A 21994-nucleotide genomic window follows, 5' to 3' on the forward strand; every position below is an offset into this window, starting at 1 on the left:
AGAAAGCAAAGTATTTCATCTTGTTTAATTTTTCCCTCCCTTCCCCTATGATTCTGTCTTGCTTCTCAAATTCTCATGAAACCAGAGAGGGAGACAAACCATAACAGACTCTTAATCTCAGGAAACAAACTGAGGATTGTTGGAGGAGAGAGGAGTGGGAGGGATAGGGCTGCTGGGTGATGGACACTGGGGAGGATATGCGCTATGGTGAGTGCTGTGAATTGTGTAAGACTGATGAATCACAGACCTGTACCCCTGAAACAAATAATACATTATAATTTAATTAAAATTAAAAAAGAAAGCAAAGGTATGATTTAAGATGCAAAGGAATGTAAGAATGCAAAGGTAAGACAATCAAGAGGCATTTAAAGATTTTTGCTCAGTCTCTTAAGTCATTCATTCATTCAAGACATTTACTGAGTTTCTATCTTTATAGTACTCTAGGGTAGAGAGACTTATAAAATCTGCAAAGATCAGTACAACAAAGTTTAAGTGTAGATATGTTGAGGTGAAAGTTGTACCCTGCACTAGAGTGAGCAAGTGATTCAGGAAAGCGTTCTGGAAGGAAAGACAAGAGCTGATTTTATGTAAGGAGTCTAGAAAGCAAATGAGTCAGAAGCACATTCTCTACACACTATGCGTAGAGTAGAAAATGGCCTGATTTGGGTAATATTAACAGCTGAATAGTGACAGAAATTAAGAACTAAATATTGAGGGGAAAGCAATGTTAAAGGCTAAAAGGTAAGTGAGTATAGGTTATGAAGAGCAAAGATTCTAAATGCATCACTATCTGTAATCAACACAATAAATACAAGACAATTTAACAAATGGACTATCCTATTTCTACGTGATCATATCTTTATGTTTGATATTAAATTTTATTATATGCAGAGTGTATTTCTACCTTACTCCATCTGAATTATACATATGGAACCTTTCAAATTACGTAAATTGAAACTTTTCATTTCATGGATAAAAAAATATGTTTGAAATAGACCTCATCATTTCAGACACAATCAAGTCTTAAGAGTTCCCTTAAATTTTAAAAGACAGAAAAATACATTTCCCCAAACTTTTAGACTAAGGATATACTTAAAACAAACAAAACCCCAAAACAAAACCTTATTTTACCTCAAAAGTGAGTTCCTCCAAAGACTTAAAGGAAATGAAACTGCACATAAATGTTGTATGTACTTTCTGTAAGTATGATAGTTCACACAATTAAAAAAGGGGGGGAGATGTTAAAAATGATCACACCATTGGAAAGAATATATGTATTCTCAGTTATTTATTATTAGAAAAAGACCCTTCCATTTACTGCAAAAAAACACATTTTCTTTGGCCCATCATCCTAGATCATGAGGAGTTAGGTGGTGAAAACATTCAAAGACTCAGAGATCAGTCCGGCCATATTCCTCTGGGTATACTGTGCATGGTTAAATCCATCATTTCATTTGTAGCCAGTCCCATCCACATTTGCTGTAACATCTTCTCATTCATTTAGCTACGTATGTACCGAGACACTGATAAATATCAAATTAGGAATTATGATTTATTTTTTCAAAGAAATAAAGCTAAGACTCATCTGAGAAAAGCTATGAAGTTTTCACAGCTTTGTTTTTAATACTTCAACACCAGAGGTCGCCAAACTTCAGCAACAGAATGCTGCATGTACAGTCTTAAAAGCAAGGGTAAAATAAAAGAAATCCAATTAGAAAGTTGTTATTCTTCTACTTAAAATTCTGCAGTGGTTTCCAATTACCTATAGGCTAATGTGATCTGGCCACAGCCCACAGGTCCAGTCTTCTCTTCCCCAGTAAACTCATATTCCACTATACCCACCATTCAGAACCTTACGCTCAAACCATAAACACACAATAGACCCATTTTCACAAAGCATCTTTGCCCAAATTCATATGTATGTCCTCTATTTCCTTCCTTTCTCTAAATGCTGAATACCTTTCCATGTTTCAAGATTTAGCTCAAAAGTTACCTGTCCTATGATGCATTTCCAGACAGCACTTCCTCCAAATAGAATACTTCTGCCTTTGTACTCTGCCTAGACTTCTGGGATAATACCTGCCTTACTCTATTGTCCTCAGCTGTTCCTCTCTTCCCTTTTAGTCTCTGAACTCCTTGAGAGCAAGAACCCTCTATGTTCTAGCCCAACACCTAACAAAAGCAATAGTAGTAGTTAAAGTGATATGTACCATGAAAGACTAAAGGGATGCATGGCTACACCTATATATAATGAAACTTTTTAAATAAGTGGATAAAAACTGAATTAACATAGAGGCCAGAGAGATTATATGTACCATGGTTGAACAATGAAACGTCTTCACTTCTTTTTTGCAAAAAAGAACTGTTTTTCAGTTTATGTAACTCTCAGGTTGGCTGCTATACCATAAACTTGACAAATGTCTCTGGTTTAAAAACCAGTAAAACATGTTACTCAACTACTGTATTTCAAAATATCAGTATTTTAATGACACTGGAACCACTACATTTTTGCTTCCAGAACACTGATATAATGTGTCATTCATTCTGGCATTTCCCTATAATTTGAAGGCTTTCCTTTTTAAAATCCACTGGATAGGGGCACCTGGGTGGCTCACTCAGTTAAGCGTCTGTGTTCAGTTTAAGTCATGGTCTTAGGGTCCTGGGATGGAGCTGCTCAGTAGACTCCCTAACCCTCTGCCCCCTCCCCCGCTCATGCTCTCTCTCTTGTTTGCGGTCTCTCAAGTAAATGGAAAAAAAAATTTTTTTTTTAAGATTTTATTTATTTATTTGACAGAGAGAGAGAGATCACAAGTAGGCAGAGAGGCAGGCAGAGAGAGAGGGGGAAGCAGGAGCCCTGCTGAGCAGAGAGCCTGAAGTGGGGCTCAATCCCAGGACCCTGAGATCATGACCTGAGTGGAAGGCAGAGGCTTAACCCACTGAGCCAAACAAGTGCCCCAAATGAATAAAATCTTTAAAAAAAATTTCACTACAATACCTTTCAAGATATATAGATTTTATCTAATTTCTACACCTTCCCCATAATATCTGATTGAAATTTTGGAATAAGAAATTGTTGTTTTTGTGGTTTCTCCCTTCCAAATTCCAGAAGGCAAGGAATAAAAAGCCCTAACAAGGGTAGCATGAATTTTTAAAATCTCATTAGAACTTCACTGAAGGGGCGCCTGGGTGGCTCTGTGGGTTAAAGCCTCTGTCTTCGGCTCGGGTCATGATCCCAGGGTTCTGGGATCAAGCCCCACTTCAGGCTCTCTGCTCAGCAGGGAGCCTGCCTCCCCCTCTCTCTCTGCCTACTTGTGATCTCTGTCAAATAAATAAATAAAATCTTAAAAAAAAAAAAAAGAAAGAACTTAATTGAAAAGGGCAGCAAGTTATCATGTTATTTGAATACGACTGCATGATTTGGCTAATTTAAAGTTTTCAGCCTAGGGAGAATGAACTAGTGTAGGAGGGTCCCTTTAAGTGTCTATGCTCTTACACCATTCACCCTTACACCAACTATCACTTAACTGGATCTGTTCCCCCTCTCTTTCTAGGAGCCAGTAGATGTATAAATATAAGAAGTCTTCTGGAGTCCTTAGCAAAATTATGATCAGAGTTCACTGCCTTCCTTAAAATATGGTGGAAACAGAGCTACCTTACCAAGAGTTCCACAGATAGATGCCCACATTCTTTTTAAAAAATAACATCTTTATTGAGATATATTTCACATATTATGAAATTTATTCCTTTAAATTATACAACTTGGTGGTTGTTAGTATATTCCCAGAGGTGTACAACCATCACTGTCATCTAATTTTATAACATGTTCATCACCGCAAAATGAAACACTATACCCAAGAACAATTACTTTTATTCCCATTCCTCCCAAGCTCCTGACAACTACTTACCTACTTTCTAACAGATCTAAACAGATGTGTTTATTCTGAACATTTCACATAAATGGAATCACACAACATGGGGCCTTTCATGCTTGACATTTTCTTTATTCATTCATCAGATGGTGGACATTTGAAATGTTTCCGCTATTTGGCTATAAATGATGTTGCTTTGAACATCTGTGTAGACAGTTTTTGTGTTTTCAATTTTCTGAGGTACAGACCTATAAATGGAATTGCTGGGTCATATGGTAATTCTATGATTAATATTTTAAACATATTTATATAAACTGTTTTTGGTTTGCACCACTCTACAATCCCACCAGCAATGTGTGAGGGTTTTAATTTCCCCATATCCTCACCAACACTAGTTATTGTTTGTCTTTTTATTCTAGCTATCCTAGTGACCGTGATGTATTTATTATGGTACTGAATTGCATTTCTCTAATGACTAAGGATGGTAAGCATCTTTTCTTGTGCTTCCTGGCCATTTGGATGTTTTTAAAGAAATGTTTATTCAGACCTTTGACTCATTTTTTATTGGACTGTCTTTATTGTTGAGTTGTAAGAGTTCTTAACATATTCTGAATGTAAGTACCTTATAATATATAGGATTTGTAAAATTTTTCTCCCATTCTGTGGGTTTTTATGTTTTTAAAAAAGTTTCAAATTTCGAAGTTCAATGAATATATTTTTTCTATTATTGTTTGTGTCTTATGTGTCATATCTAAGAAATCACTTTTTAGGTTAGGCGAACGTGATAACCACTACACTACGGAAACTTCATTGAAATCACTTTTTAATTGAAGGTCATAAAGGTTTCCTTCCAAAAGTTTTACAGTTGTGGCTCTTGCCTTTAGGTCTCTGATCCATTTTGAGTTAGTTTTTATAATACAGTATGAGGTAGGAGTCCAACATCACTCTTTTGCATATGGATATTTAGTTCCAAGCTCTAAAAAGACTGTTCTTTCCCCCACTGAATTGCCTTGGAACCCTTGTAGGGTTTAAGGTATGACCTTAAATGTAAAGGTTTATTTCTGGACTCTCAATTCTAATTCATTGATCTATAGGGCTATGCTTGTGCCACTATGCCTTTTTTTCTCTTTCTTTTTCGCATGACTGACAAAATTATAAGACATATAAAGTGTACATCCTGGTGATCTGATGTATAAATACATTGTGAAAGGATTTCCACCATCTTTTTAACACATACAACACCAGACATTTTTATTTATTTATTTATTTTTTTTGGAGAACATTTAAGTTCTACTCCCTCAGCAAATTTTGATTAAATAATGCAGTGTTATCAACTATAGTTGCCGTGTTATATATCAGATCACTACAGCTTATTCACAGCTGAAAGTCTGTACCTTTTACCAACCTTTCCTCATTTCTCCCCACTCCCCAGCCCTTGGCAACCACTTTTCCATTCTCTCTTTCTATGATTATGACTTTTTTCTTTCTTTCCTTTTCTTTTTTTGATTTCACATATAAGTGATCCCATGCAGTATTTGTCTCTCTCTGTCAGACTTATCTCCATTAGGGTTATGCCTTTAAAGTCCAACCATGTTGTTGAAAATGGCAGGATTTCCTTCTTTCTTACAGCCAAATACTAGCCCATTGTATATGCACTTCTCTTGATTACTACAGTCACATAATAAGTTTCTAAAATTGGAATTACAATTACTCCAGTTTCATTACTTTTTTTAAAGACTGCTTTCGCTCTCGTTATTTCTTGAATAAAATTTTATACTTGGAAACAAGTCCTCTCGTTCTCCCCAAAAAGGTAGCTATTGTTTTGATTTAGCAAACTGCTGAATATAAGTAAAAGTCATTCTTGGCTAACACATATTCACAGGAGTCAAAAAAGACCTTTTTTCCCTAGGTGAATCTCAATCAAAGTAGTATGCTCACAAATGAATAAAAAAAGGAAAGGAGTGGAAGCGGTATGGTGGTGGGGGATGGGAGTGGGGGTGGGATCAGAATCTCTTCACAGTTAGGAAAAAAAACCTACTTTGTTTTTCTAAATTTAAAAATATCACACCCCCTGGGGCGCCTGGGTGGCTCAGTGGGTTAAAGCCTCTGCCTTCGGCTCAGGTCATGATCCCAGGGTCCTGGGATTGAGCCCCGCATCGGGCTCTCTGCTCAGCGGGGAGCCTGCTTCCTCCCCTCTCTCTCTCTCTCTCTGCCTGCCTCTCTGCCTGCCTGTGATCTCTATCTGTCAAATAAATAAATAAAATCTTAAAAAAAAAAAAAAGAATAACTTCTTTAAAAAAATATCACACCCCCTTTTGAGACATGTAAATATATTTTTTAAAGATTTTATTTACTGGGGCACCTGGGTGGCTCAGTGGGTTAAGCCTCTGCCTTCAGCTCAGGTCCTGATCCCAGGGTCCTGGGATAGGCCCCATATCGGGCTCTCTGCTCAGCAGGGAGCCTGCTTCCTCCTCTCTCTCTCTGCCTGCTTCTCTGCCTACTTGTGATCTCTTGTCTGTCAAATAAATAAATAAAAATTTTTTAAAAATTTAATTTATTTATTATTTAAGATTTTGTTTATTTATTTGAGAGAGAGAGTGAGCAAAAGAGAGCAAGCTGGAGGAGAGGCAGAGGGAGAGGGAAAAGGAGAGGGAGAAGCAGACTCCCTGCTGAACAGGATGCTCAATGTGAGACTTGATTCCAGGACCCTAGGATCATGACCTAAGCAGAGCGCAGACAATTAACCAATTGAGCACTCAGGCGCCCCCAGGACATGTAAATATTTTCTTCACACATCACCCAACTCTTCCTTCCTTTGAGAATCACTAACACTATAGTGACTTTTTTCATGTTTTCTATCATGTGTATCAATAAAACAAAACATTTTGTTTTATAAATATGATACAGGATTCAGTACACTTTTATAAACTATAAATGACCCTAAGATTCCAGTGTTTCTTTATATTTTTTTCACTGCTCAACTGTTAAGAATCATTGCTCTCAACATTTCTAACCTTTTGCTAAAAAAAGGAAGCAGAGATTTCTCAACACTGGTCTTGAAATTAGGGTCTGGATTATGAATGCTGTTAACTTGACAGATTTCTGACTCTGACCCATTTCTCAACTGCCCCTTTACATCTTTATGCCAAAGAAAAATAATATATTAAACTAGGGCCTTGAGAGTAAGCAAATACACAAAATAATTCAACTTTTTGCACAACTGTGCAAAAGAATGTGTTAATTGCTAAGTAAAGGGTATGTATATCCCAATATGAGCAATCCTATGAATGGTTTTTTTTGACACGGATCCTAAAATATGACTATCAGTAAATTACTTTTGAGATGACAAGGTCATAAAACTTCATTTGTGTGTAAAATTTCTTTAGATAAAACATATATTGGCAACTTATTAAATGATCTCACACTTGTTATTTTGGGGAAAGTAAAGATTTCATTTTTTTTTTTTTTAATTTATTTGACAGACAGAGATCACAAGTAGGCAGAGAGGCAGACAGAGAGAGAGGGAAGCAGGCTCCCCGCTGAGCAGAGAGCCTGATGCGGGGCTCGATCCCAGGACCCTGGGATCATGACCTGAGCCGAAGGCAGAGGCTTTAACCCACTGAGCCACCCAGGCGCCCCAGAAAGTAAAGATTTCAAATGGATGTCATTCTCAAGTCAAAAGATGTAATGAGTCACATTGCCAGAAAACCACTTTCCACACCTACAGTAAACAGAGATTTAACCAAGTACGAATAAGTTATTGTAGAGCCAATAAAATTTCACAGCAGTAAGTTAAAACGGAAATTTCTTTTGGTCTATGGAAAACACTAAATTTAATGTAACAATGCAGATGAGCAATTACATTAAAATAATTATCTAATGGCTCCTTTACTTACTTGCTTTAAAAAATGATGAAGTAATATTCACTATACAGTTACCAAAAAGTATAACCATAGTACCTTGTACTAGTATAGGGATATTTAACCTAGGGCTCCTGGATGAGCTTCAGAAAGCCCAAGAATCACCTGAAACTATATGTAAAATTCTGGTATGTATGCATTTTTCTGGAGGAGAGTCCATTGCTATAAACAGATTTTCAAAGTGGTACAGGATCCAAAAATTATTTTTTTTTCTTAAATATTTTTATTTATTTATTTGACAGAGAGAGATCACAAGTAGGTAGATAGGCAGGCAGAGAGAGAGAGGAGAAAGCAGGCTCCCTGCCAAGCAGAGAGCCCAATACGGGACTCGATCCCAGGACCCTGAGATCATGACCTGAGCTGAAGGCAAAGGCTCAACCCACTTAGCCATCCAGGCGCCCCAGGATCCAAAAATTATTAAAAATTGCTGTTCCAGTCAGTAATAAACATGGAAAAATTTAAATAATAAGAGAATGTATTAAGCAATCAAATATTTTATTTATAATTACAAACAATATATGTATTATAAGTAAAAGTGTATACCATAATGTATAATGAAGTATACTTACATGTTCTGGAAAGTGGAAAAAAGAGATAGAATTAAGTTTAATATATAGTTCCTGTGGTCTGTTACCAACACAAGAGCTCCAGAATATAAGAAATGTCCCCAGGTGATGCCTGGGTGGCTCAGTTGGTTGAGCCGCTGCCTTCGGCTCAGGTCATGATCCCAGAGTCCTGGGATCGAGTCCCACATCGGGCTCCTTGTTCTGTGGGGAGCCTGCTTCTCCCTCTGCCTCTGCCTGCCGCTCTGTCTGCCTGTGCTCGCTCTCTCTCTGACAAATAAATAAATAAAATCTTTAAAAAAAAAAAAAAAAGTCCCCAGGTAATATATGATTAAACTCCATAAGCATGTTAGCAAAGATACATCATGAATCCATCAAAAATCTTGGGAAAATAAATATTTTTTATACTTATTAAAGTCTAGCTTAATTAATATCTTAAAGTTCTGTCTGAGAGACTATTGGATAGTGAAAATGTTAAGCAAGGAAAGGAGAATGATGCATACAGGTACTGAACAAGCCATAATAGGGGGACAGGATAACTGAAAATCTAAAACATTTGCTAAACAAATATAATGAAAGTTAAGGTTGAGCTGTACTTGAAAGCAAAGAAATCCACCATTATAACTTTGATTACTTTAGGTGAAACACAATTAGACCTAATCCAAAAACATCTTGAACTAATCTGGTATATTCATTATAATGAGATTGAGGGCCTTTTTCCTTTAGTTTGTGATCACATTTTACATATGATATATATAATATTAATGATTATATATAATAAAAGTTTATAGATAATATATAATAAATATCGTTCAATCAGTTCTGGATATCAAATTGACATAAGGACCATATTTTTCTCCCTGAGCTATAAAATTTAGTAAATTGGTAAATTGGGTGAATCACCCAATCTTTCCCGGATATGGTGGTGGTGGTAATCACCATCATTTTCCTAGGATTAATTTAAGGGTTAAATGTGGTATTGTATGTCTAGTGCTTAGCTCAATGCCTGATGCAAAGTAAAGTCTCAAGGAGTGGCAGCTTTTGTGATTAGCAGTAGTTTCCCAATACCTGAAAATGCAGACTTTTGAGAAGTAAAGTAATCACTGATCTCTTTGTCTAAATTATACTATAAACAGTGATCAAACTGGAAGACTAGGAAAACAATTATTTAGGCAAACATTTATAATAAAATGTGGCTCTTAATATGTTTTTGTTTGCTAATAAAAGATTCCAGCACAATTGAAAACATTTTTGTTTTCATAGTCTCTGTGACCACTAAAAGATAAGACTGTTTGAAAAAAATCAACATCACAGAACAATAAAAAGTGAAAATCCTCTCTTTTGCCTCTCCCCTTAATTCTACTCTCCACTGCTAAATCTTTTTTTCTAAATCTTTCTCTGCCAATAGGCATCATAATCCCACCTACTTAGCTGTAATAACAAAATCAAAAGATTATCTGGATTCTTACTGTTTCCTACTTTCAAATTCTTAAATAAAGCTTCTACTAAAGATAAGATTTTATTAGCTCTTACCTATATAAGAGCTACCTAGGCAGGTATCTAAATTGAGTAATTATTGCTAAGAGAAATTAAACAACAATTTAGTAAAAGTTGTTTTTTAAGGTAAAAAACACTTTTTTTTAAATATGGAAGATTATCTTATATATATTTTTTAAGATTTTTATTTATCTATTTTTTAAATATTTATTTATTTATTTGACAGATAGAGATCACAAGTAGGTAGAGAGGCAGGCAGAGAGAGAGGAGGAAGTAGGCTCCCTGCTGAGCAGAGAGCCCAATGCGGGGCTCGATCCCAGAACCCTGAGATCATGACCTGAGCCGAAGGCAGAGGCTTAACCCACTGAGCTTAACTTACTTAACCCACTAAGTAACTTTAATTGCCTTATAACAATTTTATTACTACAAATAATTTATGTATTTGTCATGTTTTTCTAAAACATGTTTTTCTAAAAGAGATATATCCAAATCTAAAACTTATGGAAGCTACTGAAATTCTATCATCAAGAGATGGGACTCTAATTCTGCCCTAAAACCCTTCCATTAGAAAGCAATGGTCAAATTATTAGTAAGTCTAAGTAGATGTTTATAGTAAATAAAGGCATATCTCTACAAACACTAATTAATTTAAAATTTGAAATTCTACAAAAAAAAATTGGTTTCTTTCAAACTTTTGGTTTTGTGATACTTTAATCCAGAAATTAAACTTTGCACTGAGTTTCCCTTTCCTTACTTGAAATTTATATTTTAGAATTTGGAGGGGGAAAATAAACTGTTAGTAAAATTTATAGCATTCCCAGGTCCAGAGCTTCATAGAGTGCTTCAACTTCAATTCATTTGGGGAATACGGGGTACATGTCATTTATATAAGTTAATGATCAAATCTTTGAGAAGTCAAATATATCATGTAATTTCTTTCCAAGGCAATAATATATCACTTTACCTTCATAATGCTATTCTTCTCAGTATCAATTATGTACTTCAGAATATAATCATACACCAGAATCTAGTCATTTTCAAAGATCACTTAGTCAAAACATGCTTCTTGTGAGAAATGGATTATTCATGTCATTTTTGTTTAAACATATAGATGCACAGAAAAGGATATCAAAATATTTATAGAAGTTATTTTTCATGATGTTCCAGAATAGTGACTGTTTCTGTTCTATTCTTTGTATTTGTATGCCTGTGTTTTCTCAGTCTTCTGAACTGAGCATAGAAAATACAGCATAATTATATTAAAAAAAATTATTGTCATTAAAAAAAAGGTACCTCCTCCAAGTTTTCAGAGACTCTTTTCTAAATAACTGTATTGCTATGACTGATAGCAGAGATGCCGTGGGACAATGCTATGTCACTGAACCAATGTTTGTGAAACTCCTGGTACAGGGTCTCCCCAAATACTGTATTTTTCATCAGATATCTGAAACCACGTCAGATATTTCTTGAGGTTATTTTAACTAGTATTTTAAGGAAGAATTTAAGAAAAATAAATCTTATTTAAGAAGTCCCTGGCATAATGAAATCCTGATCTAACAATCCTACGTATGAAATCAACCTCAGAAAATTAAGTGTACTTCATGCTTAGAAATGATTTTTTTTCAAGACTTTCAATTACATTCTGCTTTATACTTTTAACCTATTTGACCATAACATAATTGGATTTGTCCTAAATATTTTGCAGAAGTCTTCTTATTAGAGGGTAGGGAGAGAGGAGATTAAAAAGGTTGGTTAGAATGAGACGAAGTTAAGCTCAGTTTATAAAACTGTATTACTCATGCTACAAATTATTGGCATGGAGATCTGAGCCAATAAAATTTAATGAACAACATATACAACAATCACAACTTTTCTTATTAATTCCTAAGTAATCCAAATTCATGAATGAACAATGACTGTCTTGCAGTTTAATTCAATTTAAATCTTTACTGGAAACTATTCTGGTGCCCTTGGATAATGACACACAATTATAAAGAAAGTCCCTGCTCAGAAAGTTTATAAAGTAATGAGGCAAGTCTACCACATATAAAACACTTGAAATCTGCTGGATGACTATTCATTTTTTTGCATAAACTCAGATTCAGAGAGAAGAGTATTTTACAGGGGGTTCAGCTACCTCCAGATACTCCAAAGGAATCCCCATGAAATTTTAAAGGGAAAGTAGCAGAAAAGAAGAGGTTTTTATGGATTCCCTAATTACTATTACCTCAAAAAACCTGAGAATTGATTTGGGCACTTACAAGACCACATTTCATGTAAAATTCAAATCTATTCTTGAACTCCTGATTAGCAATAATGACCATATCTGTTTAAAATGTAAAATGTGTTTTGTAACACTGAACTTTGAAAGCTAACCTATACAACTTTTCTAATTTACGATTTAGATCAGGAAAACTAGAAGAGTAACTACCTTAGGATTAGTTATGTATTTTTATTTCAGTGAAACATCAGAGATATTAAATATTTAGGGAACAGAAATACAGGATCAACAAGATTTTAGAGCTATATTAAACATATACACAAAACCTGTACAATGTTTATTTAACCTCCGTGCAATAGGATGTAGAGTCATGCTATTCACACACACAACACAATGTCTATTAATCTCAATGTAATGTATAAACTTCAGGTCACCAAATGGGTGGTAAACTAATACTGGGATTTCATTTATTCTGGGGAGTTATGCTTAAAACTCTAAAACAGATCAAGAAGCTGGATATTCCAAAGTGCTCTGGGATCCTAACTCCCTTATTTATATTACCTTCAAAACATGTAGAGATAGTCGTCTTAGAACTACAGCAGGGTTGTGACTATGTTCCTCACATATAAATCCAAGAGGACAAGATAACACATTAATGAAAAGAGTATTTCGTTTTAGAGTTGGCCTACTACTACAAACTCATCATGGACAACTTAAAACAAATAAGCCCTAAATAAAAATGAAGTGTTAAATCATTAATAACAAACTGACAGTTTCTACTATTAAATAAATACAAACTAAGGAGAAAACTGAATTGAAAGGACTATAATAGTGGTGGTGCAAAAAGCTCTAGATATAAAGGTTTATAAGATATGATGGCAAGCATGAGATAGATAGTAATTTCACTTGTATCAAGTATGAACTGAAATTAATGACAAACAATAAATCATCACAAAGTTCTAAACTATAATCCATAGAAAAGCAACATAATTCTAATAAGCTGAACATAAATGACAAATAGAATAGCAATATGCCCACAGAATTGTAGTATGGTGAGCTCAAGTACATCAAGTGAAAGCCTGGGGTAAAAGAAATGCTGAATAGTTGTACCACAGTATGGGTTAAACTACAGCCCAATCTCATGTGTTTTTTTGGGCCTATGAACTAACGACTGATTTTACAGATAATAATTTGCAGTCAATTTGATGATAGAGAATACGAACTTTGAATCTCAATTAAAAGAAATGTTACAGCCCCCCTCCAAAGAACTCCAATCTTCTAATTAGTAGATTTGTATTACAAAAAATTTGTGCTCAATTATTATAAATTTCCACAATGAAATTTGTTTTCTCTTTTTGTATACTTCTAGGACATCCTTCCTTGATTTGTGCTTTAGCTCCTAAACCCTAACATATTTTATCTAGCTCTCTAAAGAAAAAGGCTGCCAACCCCTATATTAGAGTTTAATACAGGGATAATGTGGATGTGGAATGAGCTTTTAGGAAATCAAATGACCAAACTATCTGAACTTATTAGATCTGAGTATGGTGTGGGAATCAGAAAGTAAATCTGATGAACAAAGGTTAAAGTTTAATTTGAAACTAAAAGATGGTTACCCCCAAAAGACTGCAAATACCACAGAGGTCTCAGGTGCAAATCATAAAAAAGTCATATAGATAGTAAGGAAGATTTCTGATCACTTGCTGATCTTTTTAACCATACTTGCACACATTAATATTTAGCAAAATCACCTTACCAAAAGTGACATATTTTTATAGAATGAAGTACAAGGAATTTTAAGTAATGTAATCATAGTCCTGTGTACAACTGATAAAAGCTACTGAGGAGTTATAGCTCAGCAAAGAAAAACTAAATTCAAGGTGTTTAGACATAGAGCAGACTGAATCCCAAAGCAGTATTTTGATGTTGGAAGTATTCAAGGAAACACTGGAAATCCATCTGTCAGGAATATAACGAAGATGGTTCTTTCACTGATTGGAGAATTGGACTACATCTCTAAGGAGATTTTGAACTTTACATTTCTATGAAATATTCAGCAAATCAAGACTAAAACCCAAAAGAAAGCAGTGCTGTTGCTTTGGACAAACTGTAACCTTAGAATGAAGCAATCTAGTGGTCTAAATATACAGACACTAGATTTTTTTTTTTTTAAGAGGGTGGGAACTTTAAGGTCTCAAATATTAAGAACTTTTAAAAATTACATTTAAAAAATCAATTAAAACCTCAGCCTTACTGTTAAGAGACAATATTAATTCCAAGGTAATAATATTTTAAGTCTGGTATTGTTAATAAAAGTGCTTGTAAGAGCTAATAAATTAACTTATGTTAAACTCCTAAGTCAAAATTCTGCTTCTATCAGTGGTCTGCTTATACAAGTAGACAGTCATTCTTTCATTTTACAAATACTTATATATTGAAAAATATAAGCACCATGTGCTCAGCAGAATATTAGGAGCAGAGAGGACAGAGTGAGTAAAAATACATATAGCTTGTGCTTTTATTTGGTTTTTATATATTTTAGTGATCTTATGGCTTTTAAGTAATTTAAATAACAGATATATCCAATTTTTTTTTGCATCAGATATCTAAGATACCTTTTAAATGATCATATAACAGAAGAGTAACTCAATTAGAAACCAAGAGGCTGTGTTCTTATAACTCCTCTGTAGCTGACCTTTTTATGGGATATTAGATCACTTTCTCCATTTTTTAAGTTTTTTGTTGGTGTGGGTGATATGGATTCTCAGAATAACAACAAAACTCCCTGCAATTCAAAAATTCTGATTCAAACTTCTCACCTTGATTATTTCCACCAATTGATCCACACCACTGTCCCCTGGAAATATTGGTTGTCCTAATAACAGCTCAGCCAACACACAGCCTGCAGACCATACGTCTATAAAGAAAACAAGAGTTACCATTACTAAGAGTTACTAATGCTTGTAGCTTAAGTTGCATTGAAAACTATTTGTATACATTTCCTAGTTTTACTCTGATCACAGAGTAAATGTCACAAGCAAAAAACTGTACAATCCAAAACCGAGGGAGAAAGTCATCAAATTATCCTTGTAGTGTAAACTTACCAAAGAGGAAAAAGGCCAATAAGCAAATTCCAACAAAGGGTCAAGTCCATTTAATTATCAAATATCAGGTGTTCAAATCTTCAACAACCAAGATGGGATTATAGCACCAAAACATGGGGTATGATTATCTACTTATCATACTCTAAAATAAGTCAAAGTGATATAACCTCTGTACATTGGCAGTGCTTACAAAATAGCAACAAACAAGTCTTCAATCTCTATACACAGAGTTTTAAACCAATGCAAACTCTGATAAAAAATTTTAAGCTTTAAATGGTTGGCTTTTGTGTTGTAATATGACTGATGAAAGAATGCACTTAAATATATTTCCATTTTAAAATGCAAAGAGAGGAATAAATTTTATTTCACAAATCCTAAAGAATAGAAAAAGGAAGGAAAACTTCCAAACTCATTCTATTTATTCTCATACCAAAATCACCTAAAGACTCCAATAAAAAAAAAGAACTACAGGACAATATCCTTGATGAACATGGATATAAAAATTCTCAATAAAATACTAGCAAACTGAATCCAACAATACATTAAAAAAAATTCACCATGATCAAATGGGATTTATTCCTGTGTTGCAAGTATGGTTCAATATTCACAAATCAATCAACTTGATATACTACATTAATAAAAGAAAGAACAAGAACCATATGATCATTTCAGTAGATGCAACAAAAGCATGTGACAATGTATAATATCCATTCATGATAAAAAAAAAACCTCTCAATAAGTAGGTTTAGAGGGATCATACCTCAACACAATAAAGGCCATATATGAAAAACTCACAGCTAATATCATCCTCAATGGGGAAAAACTGGGAGCTTTTCCCCTATGGTGAAGAACAAGACAGGGATATCCACTCTCACCACTGGTATTTAACATAGCACTAGAAGTCCTAGTCACAGCAATCAGACCACAAAAAGAAATAAAAGGCATCCATACTGGCAAGTAAGAATAAACTTTCTTGATTTGCAGATGATACGATACTCTATATAGAAAACCCAAAAGATTCCACTAGAAAGTGCTAGAACTGATGAAGGAATTCAGTAAACTCACAGGATAAAAAAAACAATGTACCACAATCTGTTGCATTTTAATGCACCAATAATGAAGCAGCAGAAAGAGAAATTAAGGAAACAGTCCCATTTACAATTACTCCCAAAAACCAAAAGAATAAACTTAACTAAAGATGTAAAAAATCTGTACACTGAAAACTATAAAACACTGAGGAAAGAAACTGAAGATGACACAAAGAAAAGGAAAGATATCCCATGCTCATGGATCAGAAGAACAAATATTGTTGAAATGTCTATATGACCCAAATCAACATTTAATGCAATCTCTGTCAAAATACCACCAGCAATTTTCACAGACTTAGAACAAACAATCCTAAAACTTGTAGGGATCACAAAAGACCCCAAATAGCCAAAGCAAACTAAAAAAGAAAAGAGAAGCTGGAGGCATCACAATTCTGGACTTCAAGTTTATCACACAAAGCTGTAGTGATCAAAACAATATGGTATTGCTACAAAAATAGGCACATAGATCAACAGAACAGAAAACCCAGAAATGAACCCACAACAATTAATCCTCGACAAAGTAGGAAAGAATATCCAATGGGAAAGACAGTCTCTTCAACAAACGGTGTTGGGAAAACTGGAGCGTAACGTGCAGAAGAATGAAACTGCTTTCTTACATCAAACACAAAAATAAATTCAAAATGGATTAAAAAGTTAAATGTGAGACCTGAAACCATAAAAATCCTAGAGAGAAACACAGGAAATAACCTCTCTGACATCGGTCATAGCAACTTCTTTCTAGATATGTCTCCTGAGGCAAGGAAAACAAAAGCAAAAATAAACAACTGGATTGATCAAAATAAAAAGCTTCTATATACAGAAGGAAACAATCAGTTAAATTAAAAGAAAGACTACAGATTGGGAGAAGATATTTGCAAATGGCAAATCTGTTAAAAAGTATCTAAAATATATAAAGAACTTATAAAACTCAACACACATGCAAAAATAAATATTCCAATTAAAAAATGGGCAGAAGACATGAATAGACATTTTCCCAAAATGTGGGAAAATGGCCAAAAGACACATGAAAAGATGCTCAATATCACTGTTCATTGGGGAAATACAAATCAAAACTACAATGAGCTATTACCTCACATCTGTCAGAATGACTAAAATCAACAACACAAGAAACAACAGGTGAAGGTGAGGATGTGGAAAAAGGGAACCCTCTTCCATTGCTGGTAGCAATGCAAACTGGTACAGCCACTCTGGAAAACAGTATGGAATTTCCTCAAAAAGTTAAAAATAGAATGAACTACCCCAAGATCCAGCAATTGCACTCTAGGTATTTACCTAAAGAATAAAAAAATACTAATCCAAAGGGATATACACACCCCAATGTTTATAGCAACATTATCTACAATAGCCAAATTATGGAGCCATTAATGGACGGATGGTCACACATACACACGTACACATATATATGCATACACACACGTATATATGAAGGAATATTACTCAGCCATAAAAAAGAATGAAAATCTTGCCATTTGCAAAGACAGACAAGAATGGAGCAAGAGAGTATTATGCTAAGCAAAGTAAGTCAAAGAAAAAAATACCATATGATTTCACTCATATGTGGAATTCAAGAAACAAAACAAATAAGCAAAGGGGAAAAAAGAGAGAGAGGCAAACAAAGAAGCAGACTCTCAACTATAAGGAACAAACTGATGGTTATCAGGTGAGGTGGGTGGAGGATGGGTCAAATAGGTGATGGGGTTTAAGGAGTGTACTTGTGATGAGCACTGGGTTTTATATGCAAGTGTTAAATCACTGTATTGTACACTTGAAACTAATATTACACTGTATATTAAATAACTGGAATTTAAATAAAAACTTAAAAAAAGACAAAGGGAAAATACTTGAAGAGGTCAAGGTTAAGATTAGAGAGATAATCATTAATTTTCAATATGTAAATTGTCATGCTATTATGCCATATCAGGTGGTAAGGTGGATAAGAAGTTGACTATATATAGCATCTACAAAAAATAAAATTATTCAAGAGTGAATTGCTTATTTTAGCCAACTAGAAGTTTTTTGTGCTTAGTTTTTCAATACATGAATTTTTCATGTTAAAAAAAGAAGTATAAGGTGACAGGAGGTTAGGGAAAAGAAGAAGAGCTGCATCACAGCAAAAGAAAAGCACAAACGGAAATAAGAGACATGAGAATGAGTATAAAGGTACATGAACACAAGCAGAGTCAGAAACCAAGCAGAAAGAGTAAGGAGAAGGGGGAAAAAAGTGGAAATATAAATGAGAAAAGGAAAAAAAATAACATTAAGGAGGGATAGTAAGTCCAAACTGGGATGGGTATGTGAGATATGAGCCTGCCAGTGTATTATTTTGTTGTAAAATTAAAACATTTTAAGGGGAAAAAAACCCAAAATAATTCACTTTTAAATAAAAATGGAAACCTCAATCCTGAGAGTAAACTTTTAAAAAATAATTTAAATAAGTTTTAATAATTTATAAAAAATTTTAATTAATTAAAAAATAATTTAAAGGATACAATCCTGGCTTACCCAAGGTAGTCCTGGTTTAGATTTATTGTACTTGGATAATCACTAATAGCATCCTCTTTCTCTTTTAAAAGTATTACCAAATAAGAAGTTAAATTATATGGTCAATCTATTTATAGCCCACCATTAAGACCTTCTGCAAGGAAAAGCTAATTTTCAGTTTCTGGATGCCTGAGATTCCTGGGTTTTGTATGAACCAACAATCAAGTGCTTTAGACGATGAACATAAATCTCTGGTGGGCCTTCTCATCTACCAGTAAGAAAGGAGAAGAACGGTGAATGGCATGGGGTCAACAAATAATTTAAGAGGTCTGATACGGTGAGATGCATTACCAAAAAGGATAAGATATCCCTGCCGGTGACTAACTTTTTACTGACATAGGAAAACAATGACAAAAAATTTATATAAGAAATTCAAGATCATCTTGTCCAGTTCTAAGCAATGATAACCAAGACACCTATTTTGCAAGCACTGACCAAAAAGAGCCCTCCTTGATATACTAGGTAATTGCTAAATGAGGCAAATATTAAAACCTGCTAAGAACACTACTTCATTCAAAGCCAAATAATACTAACTCTTAAGATGGAGGGACAAAAGATATATATCTTCATTAACGTAAAAGCTTTATTTTGATCTAAGTTTAAAAATATGCCTTTACCTAGCCAATTAGATGGAAGGTAATACGCACTCATTTCTTTACAATAGAAAATAATTCATCTCAGAAGACAAGGCTGGAAAACTACAGGGGAATAATTAAATATTTATTAAAAAACCATGGGAAATACTTTCTTACACTGGATTTAGGTACAAATACGGGAGACAAGGAATAAACTATTAAAGAACACTATTGCTTAGTGGTTGCCACAGACTAATTATCCTAAAATTCAGGTGGCAACTATACCAATGGTCCTCAATGTTACTCATGCAAACTACCAAAACCAAGGTATTTACCATTCACTTTCTGGGAGAAACCAAAATCTCTTCTGTTCATACTAAATGGGACAAATGAATAATATTCTCCAAATAGAATAAAACAGGAGGTATAATAAAATAAGCACTCTGGCCCATTGACTTATCTGGTTATTTGGGGATTTCAACCAAAATAGTGTTCTGCTTCATACTTAACGCTCATTCCTGGTAAAAGTAATCTTTCAAGATCATTTAAACATAGTTAATTCACAGATAAGAAAACTGAGGCACAAGAAAGATCAGGGACTTGTCCAAGGTAAAGCTACTAAATAGGAGAGCTACACCTGGAACCCAATTTCAATTCCCAGTCAAGACACCACTGTCAGAGAATAACTAACTGCTTCTTCGAAGGTCTATAAACTCAAATCTTCATCCGAAGAACCATTTGTTCTCTGCCATTTCACAGTAAGATAATATAATCAGAGCCATCAGCCTGAGCTCTGGTTATATACAAATAGGACAATAATCTACTCAGAACCAGCTACTCTCTCATTTCAAACAATTGTTAAAAATATTTCTAAAATGTATCTGCATTAGCACACTTCTTAATACTTTTGTTTCTGTCTTCAAATCACCAGAGTCATGAGAGGAAATATCCAAGTCTAAAAAGGGAGGCCAAATCCAGGCTTATTAGGGTTCAAAAGACCAAAGTTGAATCAGTGGCATTAGTGAGTCCTAAGCCTAGAAAGTCAGATTCTGGTATTAGCCATACAAAGGAGGCTATTATTGGAAAGGAGGCACTCATAACATCCAGAGAAGTGATTCCTAATAGAGAAAATGGACTAAAATGCTCTTCTTTTGCAAGATGATTCCATGGAACTGCTAAGGCACATGGACATTTATAGAAGTAATGCACTATTAAGCGGGTAGTGAGGTTTTTTTAAATACATGCCTTATTAATGTGTCACATGATGTGGTCATGACTTTTTTTTTAAAAGAAGCAAACTGCATTTATTTTGGGTGATCCTAAATAGGTGACCACAACTCATCCCAATATCTGGTATGTGAATGATCAGTATCATATATTTGAATAAAATACAGAGCAGCTGTAAAGTCCAAGGATATTTCCAAAGATAAAGGGCTGAAATTTGCTCTTGCAGAGAGTCAAGTTAACAAAAAGCATGAAACAAATACCTTCTTCCATTTCTTTAGTACTTTCACTAATATTTTATTTAATCTTCACAGCAACTCAGAAAAGTAGGTAGAACTGTTAGCAACCTCCATGCTTAGTTAAGTAGTAACAGTCCTAGAACTCAAATCTAGTTCTACTCCAACCAAAATACCCTTTTGCTCTTTCTCATTTGCCCCTTAACATAGGCCATATAACAGCAATGATGAAACTGTCAGCATTACACACACACATGGACACGGACACACACACACACACACACACACACGATTATACTCTCTTTCCAGTGTAGCCATTCTCAAAGTATGGTCTGCAGAGCTCTGGGACCCCTGGACCTTTAAAGAGGTCCTAATGGGTAGAACTATTTTCATAAGAATATCAAGATATTATCTACCTTTTTCACTGTGTTGACATTTGCACTAATGGTGCAAAAGAAATGATAAGTAAAACTCTGGGTCCCTTGGCACAAATCAAATTGCTCTTTGGCATTTCTGTCCTTTAGGCAAAATAAAAATGGTAATGTGTTTCTGTTTAGAGGTCTGTGTTCATATCAGAAAATTTCCACTTGTATTAAAAGACAAAAACTGTCCACATTCTGGTTTTTCTTAGAGTTCTGCAACTATGGGTTCTTTTTGGTTGGCTGGTTTGGTATTTGTATACTTTTGGTTCTGTTTTTGGATTAAGGAATTCTCTTCAGAAACAGAATGTAACAATAAAATAATTCTGACAGTTACGTGTACACCTAGCCTAAGGTTGCTCCTCCTCTCTTAGCTTTACCATTCATGTGCAGCTGATAGTACTATGTTCACTTTTATTAGTATCCTAAAATGGGGAAGAAGAAGTCATTGAAGACAGAAGCAAATTATCCCTATTCAATTCGTTCTAATCACTAAAGATCTTTTGTGAAGACTTCTACAGAATCAATGGGTTTAGCCAAACAAATGAAAAAGAATTGTTTTCTTGTGACTTGACTCAACAGCAAATAAGCAACTGGGATAACATAGTAGGAATGAAAACAATATGGCCATCATTTTCATCATCAATGTTATGAATGCAACTTCTCCAAATAGTGATCAAGCTCAGAAGTTAGTATTTCAGGAGAACTAAAATTTT

General features: G+C 34.4%; 1 protein-coding gene across 3 annotated transcripts in view; it reads right to left on the reverse strand.

Moving 5' to 3' along the window:
• The window catches only part of GSK3B (glycogen synthase kinase 3 beta), a 222505-nt gene that overhangs the window by 53711 nt on the left and 146800 nt on the right, over positions 1 to 21994 (reverse strand). For all 3 annotated transcript variants that reach the window (XM_047725992.1, XM_047725979.1, XM_047725988.1), the window contains one exon: positions 14890 to 14987. In XM_047725992.1, the coding sequence (XP_047581948.1) occupies positions 14890 to 14987 (98 nt within the window). The remainder of the gene's footprint in view (positions 1 to 14889; positions 14988 to 21994) is intronic.

The sequence above is a fragment of the Lutra lutra genome, chromosome 1 (genome assembly GCF_902655055.1).
Source record: "Lutra lutra chromosome 1, mLutLut1.2, whole genome shotgun sequence".
In the NCBI taxonomy this organism is placed as follows: domain Eukaryota; kingdom Metazoa; phylum Chordata; class Mammalia; order Carnivora; family Mustelidae; genus Lutra; species Lutra lutra.